This window comes from Arctopsyche grandis, chromosome 1 (assembly GCF_051622035.1).
Source record: "Arctopsyche grandis isolate Sample6627 chromosome 1, ASM5162203v2, whole genome shotgun sequence".
Taxonomy (NCBI): Eukaryota; Metazoa; Arthropoda; class Insecta; order Trichoptera; family Hydropsychidae; genus Arctopsyche; species Arctopsyche grandis.
In genome coordinates this window covers 2,723,219-2,738,398 of record NC_135355.1, presented here as the reverse complement: position 1 = coordinate 2,738,398, position 15,180 = coordinate 2,723,219, and the positions used below count along the sequence as shown (strand labels likewise).

At 34.7% G+C, this 15,180-nt stretch overlaps 1 protein-coding gene across 1 annotated transcript in view; it reads right to left on the bottom strand.

Moving 5' to 3' along the window:
- Window positions 1-3,678: 3,678 nt before the first annotated feature.
- Window positions 3,679-15,180, bottom strand: part of LOC143911837 (uncharacterized) — a 75,199-nt gene continuing 63,697 nt past the window's right edge. The window contains exons 3-10 of the mRNA XM_077430939.1: window positions 8,493-8,580; window positions 8,280-8,403; window positions 8,066-8,210; window positions 7,845-7,988; window positions 7,646-7,771; window positions 7,239-7,363; window positions 7,077-7,166; window positions 3,679-7,000 (exon numbers count right to left, since the gene is read on the bottom strand). Coding sequence (XP_077287065.1) covers window positions 5,125-7,000; window positions 7,077-7,166; window positions 7,239-7,363; window positions 7,646-7,771; window positions 7,845-7,988; window positions 8,066-8,210; window positions 8,280-8,403; window positions 8,493-8,580 — 2,718 coding nt within the window. The 3' untranslated portion in view covers window positions 3,679-5,124. The remainder of the gene's footprint in view (window positions 7,001-7,076; window positions 7,167-7,238; window positions 7,364-7,645; window positions 7,772-7,844; window positions 7,989-8,065; window positions 8,211-8,279; window positions 8,404-8,492; window positions 8,581-15,180) is intronic.

Below are 15,180 nucleotides of genomic sequence, written 5' to 3'. Positions count from 1 at the left end.
TATACACATATTGTGTTGTCAATATTGTTATATCATTATATAAGACATATAATTTGTCAGATAAAGAATAAACTACTTGTTCTTGTATAAGCTGCGTTTTGCTTATTTCCTATCAAACATCCTTTAAAAGAATCTCACATTATTATAGATGAAAGTTATTATTATAACAGAACTTCTTCAAGATGAAACACCAAACATTGAAGAAGAGATTTTCAAAATTCTAAATAGCATCATATAAAAATCTCATAGTACAGGTGAAAACTTTTGGAATCTAGCTGATCATAAAAAGTACACTCTTTGGAAAAAGGGGTCTACAAAATCAAATCCCGTTTTGGTTCCACATATTTGTTCGAATCATTATCAAGTGAAATGCAATGTCAACAGTCGCATTAATTGTACTGTTATTTTTTTATTTTAAAAATATGTAAATTAAAATAAAACACTAACAAACATGTATCTACATATATTATAAATAGTCAATTAGTTAGGCATTAGTTGTTGTCCAGTTGAATTTTAATAAAAAAATAACAACCCAGTGACAATAAAGAGAATCTTTTGTGTCCTTGATGACGCTTTTATTCACTACTAACATAACTATCAATAGGTGCTTAATGATGTACTATTTAAATCCAAATGGCCAAAAACTGTGGTTTCTCATTTATAGTATGAATAAATAGTAAACAAGAAGGTCTATTCATACTATCCGGCAGTTCACGGCTACGGCACAGCACAGCAGTGTACGGAAAATACCACTTATATTCATACAATACTGCAGCACACATTCAGACAAGTTTTACAACATAAACATTACAGAGCTAGACCTGCTCGATATAATCAGCCTGAATGTGATATTTTCCACCTCATGGAGCGTAGGTTATCGAAGATTATTGTAAACGATTTGTCTGGTAGCCTGCACTCATCATGATCTTCATTATTGAGTGTGATGTATGAGTGGAATTTTGTCTCATTTGGGCCTCGCAGGGTTTTTTTTTGTATTTACGGCTGGTTTTCAAATATTGGTGCTGGCTGTAAGATACAAGACATTCCCTAGTTTGTATTTTATTATTTGATATTTTTACTTTATCTGCTACATATTATTATAATCACTTTTTTATGTATTTTCGTATGTGTATATTTTATTTTATTTTATTTTACATAGATATACACCAGGAAGACTTGACAGGAAGAACCCAATTCGCCTTCCCGGAATTACAAATAATGCAGCATTTTATTATTACATAAATCACTGTATTTCTAGAAGCTGAAGAACATGAAATAACAATTAATTACAGAATTAATCCATTAAGACATCTGTGGATTCAGATTTTGTACATAATTTTTACAAATTATACACACAATAAATACAGAAGATATGTGACAACAGGAAAGATGAATTTTTGCCAATTTTGAGGAATCGTTTCAACAATGATCAGATAAAATTGGCAAACGATCTCTGATAAGAAACGATCGATTTGGAGTCACAAAACCCCCAAATCTAACCAGCAGTATAGCGGATCGAACCCACTGATCACTTGGTGCTAAATATATATAATACGTTACCATTAAGCAATACTGCTGGGTATATAAATATATGTGGTAGAGAATCCTGACAGATGACGCTGTTCAGGACGTGGCAGTTGAGGTGAAGACCAAGCACGTGCGTTTTCAGTCATGTTGTTTATTAACCTTTCCTCCCCTGTGATATGTATTTACTACAACTCGACTCTAATAATGGGAATATCGATATGAAATGTAATAGATACGAGGTTCAGAATTTTTGTATTCCTCCGTAATATAATTACGAATTACGTCAATGTATGTGTACAAAATACATATCATCGGAGCGCGCGGATGTTTTTGGCACCGTAAGGGAAAGGTTAAGATGATACGTGCAGAGGTTTAGCGACCAACCGCGCAGAGCACAGGTCCAACTGCGACTAACCGTTATATCTCTGCCCCTTTTCATCCCCTTCTCACAATTAGTCGTAACATACTCTTTCTCAGCCATTGCCCATACATCAGCCTTTCGTTCAATTCCAACCCTACATATTGTATATGTATATATTTTTATTCTTCTCATATATCTGTATAATTTCGACCATTGTGGCGCATTAGGGATTTCTGTAATGCCACAATGGTCCAAACTTAAATAAATAAATAATGTACTCTTCATACTGCTTTTCCTTTCATACTACCAGTATGAATAGACCTTTGATTGTGTTCGGGAAAGAATACAATAAATTGAAAACAGTTCAGATAATCATCGTTTTATTCACAGCTTTTGTATATTAACAGGATTACAATGTATGTTTTTAATTCATGTATAAATCATAAGTGTAGGACCACGTTTTCAAAACAATATCGTATACGATATACTGGATTTTGTGAATTCGTGTGTTTTTTTTTTTTTTTTTAATTAAATAAAAGATAGATTTATTAGAAAAAGAAAATGATTAAAATTTTCTGCAAAGAGTGTTTTATAAATTCAGCGAGCGCGCTGCAAGAGTGAATACTATTATACACGATAATAATAATATGCTTATTTGTAAATATTATATTATAGAATGTCCTAGTGTGAATTATCATTCGTACGAATAAATCAAAGTTTAGACCTTTTAGAGGGCTATAAAAAAATAATTTATTATATAATTAACAATATGTATACGAAATATTCATAATATTCAAAAAGCTATATGTAAGTACGTTACGGTAGAAACGATTTTTGGCAAATGTCAAGCCTTTGTGCAATCTAAATAAATATAAATTTGTATAATAAATAATAAATAATAAAACAACCACAAATCCATTTTAGGACTACTGCCGAACATCGTTCAAATTTGGCAAAAGGAAATGAATGATTTTTATTGTAAAATTGACAGGCTTATCAAATACGAATACGCTTGCGTATTCTATAACTTTTCTTTTGCACTTTCAATGCTTTTTTTATAAATTTTCAAAGAGATCAATTTCATGCATTATGCATTTTGTATTGTACGATATTTACGTGTAGTTACTGAATTCACTCGATCTATCCACGGTTCGATATACATACATAATAAGTATAATATAACATTACCATCGACACATACAACAGCGATAAATGCTTTTTACAAAGTATAATATAACTTTCTAAATAGGAAGACCACCAAAATCTCAAAAGAATCAGACATAAAAATAGTATACATACTTGTAAGATAAAAAGTAATAGTAAAAAAAAAAATCACATGCATTTTATACTAATCTTATAATACTATACTTGAAAAATTGGTAAAAACATTCAGCAAAGTTCACAAAAATGTAAACCATAAACGAAATAAAGCTCAATCGTACAAATGACAAATCCAACGACGCCAACTTTTTATCATCTAAATAGACTTTTACATAAAACCACGCTTTTCATTCAATTGAACTCTCACAATGAAATTTAAAACAATTCCTATCATGATTCTGACACACTTTCAACAACGACCAACTTAACATATCCTGTTTTAAGCTTCATCAAAAGGGTATTGATTCCGTATCAACTCTCATATACAATCAAAAACTCTCTTATGCTAATCTAGTAATAAATAAAACATAAAATTTGTTAGTTCACAGACAAAAAAAATAAATTTTTCTATACACGTACATAGGCAGTTGCAGTTTTGAGCAGGTTCTTATGATTTTTTTTTTTAATTTCCTAAAACATCACTATAAGTAGCAACAATCTTGAAGATAGACAACATCGTAATGTTAGTTGGTATCTTAACCCTTTACCTGCGGCAATAAATATAGCGAATTTGACAATCGAGTTTTTGACCTTAAATACAGATTTTAATATTTACTCAAGTAACCAGATATGTTAATTAACACATAAAGTATTATTTTAAACAATAAAATACATAATATATCTCGTAGTTTTGGCTTAATTGTTAAATAATCATTCTTCATACAATTTAGACGTATCGTCAACCTTGTTCAACAGACGTGACGTCACACAAACGGGGTTTCAGTATGGTTCCACAAAAAACTAATTTTGACTGGTATATATTCATTTTAAGCAAATTGAATAGATGGCATTCAACTCTCAGTAATATATTCAACCAATTTTGAACCTTAAAACAGTTGAAATAGGCGCATATAAGACTCAAAATCCCGTGCAAAGTTCAGAAATTCTATGGAAGACAGTCGCGCTACAAACTTGTCGCGCAAAGCTTCCATAGAAGACGGCCGCGGGCAAACGGTTAAAAATCCCAATATTTCCAAGTTTATGAGGAACGACGGCATATCTAATGCATTTACTAACAAATTTCAGTGTTTGGATAAAACCGCACGAGAGAAATCCGAACGCGAAAAACCGCACACCCAATTTTCGCTGTTCGATTTAATCGTGTTCGCATTTTTATCGTCGGACCCAAATTTCAAGGTGCAACATTAAATATATTTATCCTGATTCATATTAGTTTATATGACATAAAAAGTTATTGCTTTGAATGTAATGTCGTATCATTTGATTTACACCACTATTGCACCTAACAAGCATCAAACATAGTATTGTTAAAATTTGACTAAAAATTTCGGATTTGGTGCAAACGATCGACAAGCGCCAGACAGACTGAACCACAGATTAACTGGATGGCTGCTTTAAACGCAATTGTCGACTTTACGAATGATAGATTGCACATCAGATGACGAGTAACCTTTCGATGTGCACAGATGCAATTATTAAAATTGAGTTGGATCTTTCTGGCGAGTTTAATAAGGCAAAATTCGGAACTAAAGTATCAGAAGCACAGAACGTATACAGGGTAGGTGTATGTATGTCGGGACTTCGGGTAGATTTCGCTTAGTGTAAGTGCGAGCAGTGCGCACGCATAAGGTACACGTACAGTTAATCTGTAGTTCAGTCTGTCTGGCGCTTGTCGATCGTTTGATGACGGTCCTAGGTGAATTGCTCGAAGTCAATTCCTTCATCAATCGCTTGAATGATTTTCGAATGATTGATTCCGAGCAATTTACCTGATACCAATGAAATGACACATCTACAATTTCCTATCTGCGCAAATCTTAAAGATCCAATAAAAAAAACAATATATAAAAGTACAACTTTATGGGAATGTAGTGTAGTGTTTGTCGATTGTAAGCCTATACGGGAGTGCCGAAGTCGGGATCTCCGTTGCCTTCGATGATGAGGTCTTTGGCGAAGTTTGACAGCACTTCGCTTTTGTGATGGCCGCTTCTCGTTTTACTATGACCAGAATGGTAGCTGTCTAGCGGGGGTAACAAAGCCTTCGGGGTGAACTTCAGAGGATTCTCGCCGAGCATGGACAGTTCTAACTTGCTCAGGGCGAGTTTCAACGTGGCGTCTATATCGGCCTGGCTGTGACTCACCATATTCGAAGTGTTCATTATGTTTTCAAGGACAGGGTATATATCATTGATTTCAGTCTCTATCAGTTCTTGACTATCTACGGATTCTTCGGCATTTTGCATGATCAGAGTCTGACTCACTGGCTCGGTGACGTTGCCCACGACAGTGGACTTCATGTGAAATTCTGCATTCAGGTCTTTCAACGGTATGTGGATCACATCAGGTGGTGGAGGTATTCTTTTAGCCGTGCCGATCCTGAACTCTCGATTCTTCATCGGAAACTTATGAACACTCGTTATCTTGGAAGGATTCTGCAATGCTTTTTCAACCTCTGCAAGCTTGTCGTTTCCATTATCGTCTTTGCTCTTGACTGATATAGTAACGCTATTGTTCGGTTTCAAGTTTGGCAGAGCGTGCTCCGGAGTGAAGCTCATCAGTGGTATTTCGTCTATAGGAGTCTTATCTTCGTAGACTTGCGCCGGAGACGGGAAGCTCTCCGATTCGATCTCATCAGATAGCTTCAGCTTGGCATCGTCTTTATTACTCTGGTCAAATATTGACTGAATAGTTTTGACGCTGAGCTTTGCAAACGTGTCGTTGTAATACTTCTTGTCCGGTTTTATAACCTTATTAGGCGATTCCATATCCGAAGTGTTAGCATTGTCTAATGCTTGATACGTCCCTTTATTCTTCACGACTCGTTTCTTTTTGGTCATTTTTAATTGGAGCTTCTTGCCGTGGACGGGAGTGGTCTCGACGGAGTCCGGAGAAACCGACGACTCGTAATTGTTCAAAGAGTTGCCGGACAGTCCTAAATATTGATTGGTAGCAAACGGTTTCATGCTAGATATCTTCGGATATACAAACCCAACGTTCTGATTGACGTCGTTGTTCTTATCGTAGGTTACGTCATCGTTTGGTAGGTTCGAACAAGCATCGATGACTTTATCGTAAGACTTTTTCCTAGCAGACTTATATCTAAAGTTTTTACCTATACTTTTAGACGTGTCTATAACAGTCTGCTTTTCATTAACATTCAACTCAGTCATTGAATCGTTCAACAAATTGCCGTTCAAGGCATCGCTCGATATTACGGGCGACTTTGAATCGCTCGTTTCCACATTGCCGCATGAAATCCCCGAAGATACGATATTATTATCACTGGAAGTCTGAACGGGGGAGCTTGTACTTTCTGAATTACTTTGAGAATTGTTCAAACTGTTCAAAGGAACGATGATTTCGTTTAAGTTATCGACGACGTCTATATGCTTGTTCAGGAATGCAAACTGATCCCGCACATTCAACTTCTCATTGCTGTTATCCTTTGAATTTTCACCGTCTGAATGCGATTGTACATTCTCTTCTACATAGCTAACGAGAGAGTTTTTAATTTCAGTCTGTATTTTAATCGTATTATCGTCCATGTCCAAAATGGAATGTTGCAACAACAGGTTATTGTTAGCTGTGTAATAGTCCTCGTAGTGATTGTTCATATTGTACATATTATTCTGCGATATTTGATATGGATAGTCGCCATATTGGTTCGGAGATATGTTGTGATTGTTGTAATAAGAATTTTGGGTTACGTATTTATGGGAATGGTTATTCTCCGGCGTGACGGCGTAATCGCTATAATCTTCAGATCCACTCCTAAAATTAAATTCAATCGTAAGTACATTACAAAGTATACACTGCGAATATATACAGAGGTATGATTCGAATAAACCTTCGATGAAGTTGAGTCGGATCTGGTGTACGAGGAGCTGTAGGTGTGGCTTCTCCCGCCAACCCGTCTTCAGCTGGGAATATTGGATACCTGAATAAAAGTCACAGTAGTATTTTAGTATTATATGAAAGATAATTCATCCTATTTATCAATTATGTATACTTGAACGTGTACTCGTCTTCGCTTAGAAAATTTTCTTCGTCCGAGTCTTCAGCTACGAATTGGACGCAAAGAGTACAATCGCCCGTCTGATTTTGTAATATTGTCACTGCTTCTTTGTGACATGCCTGAAACATAAAAAAATCCAAACATTATAAAGATGAATGAATCAAAATTTAAACGAAATGTGGGATTTTTTTTAAAGAAACGGACCGAGAGGAAAGAATATCAGCAAACTTGAACAGCGAATTATTTATTTTAAGCAATGCTGATCGGTTAGGTTGAAGAATACCCACACATTAATACAGGAGATAATATATAGCATACTAAATAGTAAGGATTAGGTTAAGTCGTTTATTTGAACTACTTGAAATCTTAAAAAAAAAAACATATCAGTACAAAAGGCTTACTTGACGGAGATCTATATTATTCACAGAAAGGATAGCATCCCCTACGTAAAGTTGTCCTGTTTGTGCTGCTGGACCATCTGCTTCCAGCTCCGAAATTAATATAGGAACTCCATGCTCTCTACCACCCTAAAAAATAAAACAAATCAATAAAATAATCAACGATTCAATGCAATGATTTAATTTTAGCAATATAACATACTGTTATGCTGATTCCAAGTCCTTGTTGATGAGTCCGAGGTACATCAACATGACGAGGCTCCCCGGCAACAGTCCTACCTTCAAAGCCTGTATTCTTCACGCGGGTACACGAGCCGTTGCCTCTCGCGGAGCGACAGGCACGCACCTACACAACGACAGGAAACACTTTTCAATCACAACACATTCGAAAAGGCACATCTAAAAACTCAATATCATACGTACGACCGTCTTGTGCCGTTGCAGAAGTATCTCAGACTCCAACTGCCTCCACAGCCTGTCCCTGACTTCGCCTTTCATCTCCCTTCCGAGCAATTGCAACTGTTGAATGCGACCGGCCAGCTCCTTGTCCAGATATTTAGCAGCCAGCCTACATAGGAAAGATCGCTTTAATCAAATTCTCAATATACAATTAGACTAATTATAATTACCGAATTACCGAGCGCCGTATACTTCGCTGTGCAGGGCTAAAACCGTGGCTCGTAAAGCGGCATTCTCACGATGCAACTGAGAGCATTCGCCTCTGAGACGCAGCGTTTCGCCAATACTGGAGTCTGTTAAACCTGAATTGAAAATAGTATTATATTGAAAATAATAATAAATATATCAAGCATTTATTTGTAAATTTTAATGTGGAATATTGAGTGAGTACCGATAGATATAGTAGCATTTTGCTGCTCTAATAGATCCCGGCATGCACGAGCTTCTACTAATTCGGTGCGAAGATTAATCAGTTCGGCCTGAAACAATTAATAAATATTTATTCAAATATTGTAAAATACATACATACTTCATTATTAAAAATTACTTGAATTAAAAAAAAGTGCTATCTATGTATTAAAATTTTTAGATATTTTAGTTTAATGTAAAAATACATAGATGTCTATAGTAAAATTATGAAGTTAAAGAAAATAATAAGATTTTTTTTATTATATTTTATTTTTATTACCATAGTGCAATGACAGTTTGCCCCAAATTGACACTATGGCTAAGTATATGTATGTACCATATACAAATTAAAATCATAATCAGACAATGGAGACATTAATGGACAGGTATAAGTCAATTTTTGAGGAAGTGTTTGAATAGTTAAGCCAGATTAAATTGGCAAACTCTGATAGGAATCGACTTGGATGTCACAATTATCCTAAACCAGCAGCATAGCGTCGAGAGGCGCCGGATTCGATCCCAGGGTTGGGCTTCTATCGGCGTTGAAATCTCTATCGGTGGGTTTGAAATCTCTATCGGCGGCCACACCTTGCAAAATGGTAAAGTTTCAAAGCGATCAGAAGAGTGTAGGAAGTTTGTCCATACTAACGGACTAATTGAAGCTAATATTAACCTTTTAAAAATAGACCATCTGTTTTAGAATTGACTAAATAATTATTGGAGAAAGGTTACTTTTAACGATATTCTGTGTCCTCGAAAAACTCGCTACCTACTACTCATTAGTTCGCCATACGAGTCTACTGGCGATGAATTTAAATTACAAATCGCACAATTTGTTATCATCATCACTTAAAATTTATAATTAAATGTTAAAACTTTTAATCATGAAAGTGTAATACATATTAAAAATGTTCACTTTTTATAAAAATTGAAAGCATATACGTACATATATGTATGTAAGTCATCGTCTCCAAAATTTTTGGATTCTTAATCGTGTTTATTACGATTATATTTCACCATCGAACTAGCGGAAGTCATTGAAATCTCTATCGGCGGCCAAACCTTGCAAAATGGTAAAGTTTCAAAGCGATCGGAAGAGTGTAGGAAGTTTGTCAGACTAATTGACGAAGTGAAACTTATATGTTATAAGTTACTAGCTGTATTACCCGGCTTCGCTCGGTATTTATAATATAAACCGCTTAAAAATGTTTTATTTTATATAAATTTATTTGAATACTCGTTTGTTTTTTTTTATTAAATTGACTGTCACGAACAAACCAACATATAAAATAAGTCTCTTTCAAAATTATATGTATACCAGAATCCGGCGCCTGCCTAATCCCTAGGGCTTCGCCCCCGGCGCGAAGGTGGCTTCGCCCCCGGGGACTTCGAATCCTTTGAATCGAAATAAATCGAATCGGCGCCCATGAATCGAAAAAAAAAAACTACGAAACAACGAACGAAGGTTACATACATACATATGTACATATATGCAAAGTCTCTTTCCAAATTATATATTAGAAGATATATGTAATATAAAAAATAATAAAAAAAAACCAGTGTGTATGAATTATGCAATTAAGATGGGTATTCCTCAGAGCAGAAATACATATGTATAATATGTTGGAGAGGCCTTCATCTAACAGCAAAAGTCACGTGAAATCCAGACCACGAGGATTGACGTATGTAGCTTTGGCGTCATCGATATCGTTAATGGAAATAAATCGATCAGTCAACAAAAGTATTGAACTTTGTATAGTCCGGACGTGCGCTCGTCTAAAGGTGCATACGAGGGGGTGTATAATACAAACCCCATGGGAATGGGGGAGAAAATCCGACACCATTAAAACACCGTGACGTCGATCGTGACGATGGCGAACAGAGTGCGATCAGTTTTTCGCTATTGTATCGGTTTTTGGACGGAACTCTTTCAATGGCTTTTTCGAGACCGTGTTTGGAAACTATTGAACCTGGGACAGGATGTGAATTTGGCACCCCCACCCTTCTGCACATCCTGAGCATTGCATACAATGAAAAACCATTAACTGCATGAATTGCTTTCGGGGATATAAAGCAATTGTCCGATTAAGCAAATATTCGATTTTCTAATCGAAAATTGAAAATCGATGCTGCTGGCAATATCTGGATGGATATCAAATCCAATTTATCTAACTTGACTGATAGGACCATAAAAATTGGCATCCCCCCCCCCTCTCTTGCAAATTCGGCTAATTTGAATTTGTTGATTGTTGCAAGAAATGCATATGCTTGCGATTTTTAATTATATCAAATATATACTTTCACTAGAATATTTATTTATTTAATTTTTCACATATATATATATATATATACCAGGAAGGCTTGACAGGAAGACCCCAATGCTCCTTCTTGGACAATTAATTACAAACAATGCAGCATTTTTATTCTAACATAAATCACTGTATTTCCAGAAGCTGAAGAACATGAAAATAGCAATTAATTAATTAATTAATCACAGAATTAATCCATTGAGACATCTGTGGATTTAGATTTTGTACATAATTTTTACAAACTAAACACACAATAAATACAGAAGATTTGTGACAGCAAGAAAGATGATTTTTTGCCAATTTTGAGGAACCGTTTCAACAATGATCAGATAAAATTGGCAAACTCTGATCGATTTGGAGTCACAAATACCCCCAAATCTAACCAGAAGTATGGCGGATCGAACCCACTGATCACTTGGTGCTAAACATACACGCTACCATTAAGCCATACTGCTGGCCTAATGGTATGTAAGCATTAAACCCACATTTACTATATGTACATATGTAAGTGTTAGCCAGCAGTATAGCTCAGTGGCTGCGTTTATGTTTAGCACCAAGAGATTATCGGGATCGATCCCGGGCTAATCTTTTATATGCTGCTGGTTAGACTTGGATGTTTGTGAGTCTAAGTCGAGCGTTTCTTATCAGAGTTTGCCGATTTGATCTGATCATTGTTAAAACTGTTCCATTAAATCGGCAAAAAAATATCCTACCTGCTGTCACAAATCTTGTCTGTATTAATGAATGTACAATTTCTAAAAATTTGTCTAAAAATCCATAGATATCTCAATGAATGAATGAATTAATTGTTAATTTCATGTTCTTCAGCTTCTCGCAATACAGTGATTTATGTAATAAAAATGCTGCATTGTTTGTAATTAATTGTCCAGGAAGGCGCATTGGGATCTTCCTTTCAAGCCTTCCTGGTATATATTTATGTAAAAATAAAATAAAGATGAATGCATCAATGCGTCCGCTATGCAAATCTACAGTTTCACAACAATTGATAAGATTACACTCTAAAAAATCGATGGATGCTTTTCGCACAAAAAATGTTTAACAATTGTCGTATTCTTACAAAAACCATGTTTTTTTGCAGTCTTGCTTAGAACACTAATGGAGTAGTATATTTTTATTCGAAAAATATCCTTCCAAGGCCAATCTTTGCTAATAAACAAAAGACTCCCATACAAAAGACTCGATCAAAGCCGGGTAAGGTCACAAACACACAGAGTAGTACGCGGTACGTGTTTTTTTTATAGATAGTTTTGCAAAAAATGCTAGCACGCTGGATCGATGCTATGGCGACTCAGGCCAAAACTCGCCCCCTGGATTTTTTTCTGGTGATATTTTATCCTAGTATTGACATAGGTTTAACAGAGATGGTGATTAGCATATTTGAAGAAATGTATTAAAATGACATGAGGATACGCCCATCACAGCTGGATTCTACGTATACATGCTGTGCCGATTTAGTGTGTCTCCGAATCTCCAAATTTAGTATACTATCATTCTGTAGCCTAATTTAGAGCGTATATAGGTTTTGGAGGGTTTCCCATTCAAAGACGCTCGGGCAAGCAATTAAGTTTAATATGCAATTTTCAGCAACAGTTTTGAATATACATATATATAGAATCTCCAAATTTGGTATACCGGTTCTTTAATTTAATACGTAGACGAGTTTTGGAAGGGTTCAAAGCCTCAAAGTTTAGACCAGATTTTATTTTTAAAAATCTAGTACTTCATTCATCCTTGAAACTTTTACTTGCTTAAATTTCGGGCTTGACTATGCATATAATTGATTTTTTAAAATTTGATATTAATGAAGTCGTTTATATTTAATTTCGGCGCAGTTTCAAGGCATATTCTAATTAAAAAGAAGTATAAAATTTTAATCGCGGCAATTAGCGTGTTTTTTCTAATTAAAAGTATCGACATATAAACGATCATTAGTCACACACGATTCGATTCGAATTTTGAATATTTTTCAACACAGAAAAATAAAAAAGGAAGTGGAAAAAAAAAACAGCATTCAATGCAAAAGATTACATGTGTTTGGGAGTACATATTATTTGAAAAATGAAATAAGAGGAAGTCTATTCAACGCTTTTTCTGTCATTTTGAATCGGTGCTTTTCAAAGTTTCGAAACTTTAAATCTACACAATCTTATTTGATTAACACTAGCATATGTATAGTAACATGTTCCCGCTATGTAAACAATAACAAAGGGCAATTACCAAATAATAATTTTGAATCGGGCGACGCCCGGTATGTGTTTGCCTGAATTTGTCTTTAAAATATTCTTGAAATAGTAATGAATTCAAATGTAAAGGTCGTTTCACGACGGCTTACCCCTACTCAACGCAAGATGCGCACGATAAAATATCCTATACTGATTGATGCTTTTGCGCATCCTTTTAGGGGAGTGGGGGTAGGACTTAGGTAAGAGTATCGTTTTCTATTAATCGTATGATTCAAAGACAATGGTTTGGGAGTATATCTGATAGTTGTTGTGGTTAAATCTAATATATAATTTAAAAAGAGACTTTGTATACATATATATGTATGTATGTTCGTTGGGAAACGAAAACACACATTCGGTTTTTTTTTTCGATTTATAGGCGCCGATTCGACTTTTTTCGATTCAAAGGATTCGAAGTCCCCGGAGGTAAAGGCACCAAGGGCGAAGCCCTAGGGTCGCAGTCCTAGAGGGCGCAGCCACGGGGGCGCAGGTGCCGGATTCTGGTATACATATAATTTCGAAAGGGAGTTTGTTCGTGACAGTCAATTTAATATAAAAAATAAATGAGTATTCAAATAAATTTATATAAAATAAAACTATTCAAATAAATTTAATAAAATAAAACTATTCAAATAAATTTATATAAAATAAAACTATTCAAATAAATTTATATAAAATAAAACTATTCAAATTAATTTAATAAAATAAAACTATTCAAATAAATTTATATAAAACGTTAACTATTAGATTAGTGATGTTTAAGCGGTTTATATTACAAATACCGAGCGAAGCCGGGTAAAACCACTAGTTATTATTAGAGGTAGGATAGTCACAGTGCTATCCATTATTCGGCAAACCTTTAACAATGCATTTACAACCTTTGAACAATACACGGCCCCTTCAGGCTCCGGTGACTAGTTATTAAATAAAGAACATTCATTGTAAAGAAAATAATATTTTATATTCAAAATTTAAATATATATAAATGATTCATATCGACAATATTTTGGCAATCGTAATTTTCCTAAATTGATTTAATACGCTATCAAGCCAATAATAATAATGATAATATGAAAAATATAATATTTAATTAAAACGTAGGCTTTAAAAAAATCGAATAGAGAGCGCCGAAGGTCAAATTTTTATAAAAGAATACAATTTTTTATGAAATATAACGAAAACAAAAAAAATCAATTCCTAAAGCCTCTTCCCCGACTGAGTTATATTTATGAGTGTGTATTTGAATTGACTTGGCAGAAGGCAAAATTTAGATATTGATTAGCTAACGAGTTTTGTTATGATCAACGATCGGCGTTGGGACGATGTTTTTCGCACAACAAATGGTTCACTATTGTCAAAACTATTGCTTTGAACAGTAATGGAGCGGTTTATTGCAATTTGAAAAGCATTCATCCAACGACGATCTCTGATTATGATTTTATGAACCTCTACGATAGGGTCTTCCAAACTGTTTTCGCAAACACTTGTACAGTTTATGCAATTCCTATTGGTCAGAATGATTTTTATTTTTTCCTACTGCCAAGTTAAACGGAATGATATATAAAAAATATCGCAGTATAAATACATAAAATCAAACCAGAAAGACCAAATCAGTCCGAGCTGTCAGAATGAGCGTTTAAAATTTGGCCGTAACACGTACCCATGTACATATATCAGAATTATAAAATAAACATTTTAACATTCATTATATAGCCTATTAGTGAAGTAAAAATGTATATGAGTGATAATGAGAGCCTATACTGCAAATTTTATAAGATAAAGTGTGAAAACGATAAAGTTATAGGCATTTAAACAATTAAAATCTAACAAAACGAGTAGGGGGCGGAAAGTCAAACAAACTAAGCTACTGGTTATTTATTGGCAGTGGGCGAGCTGTCACCTTCTGCAAAATTGTTAGATTCTTAAACGTGTTTTTTTACGATTATATTTCACAATCGACTTAGCGGAACCAATTGAAATCTCTATCGGTGGCCAAACCCTGCAAAATGGCAAAGTTTCAAAGCGATCGGAATAATGGAGGAAGTTTGTCAGACAAATTGGTGAAGTGAAACTAAATAAAAAAATAAACCAATCACGGTCGAAGCAAAGACGAGTGGGT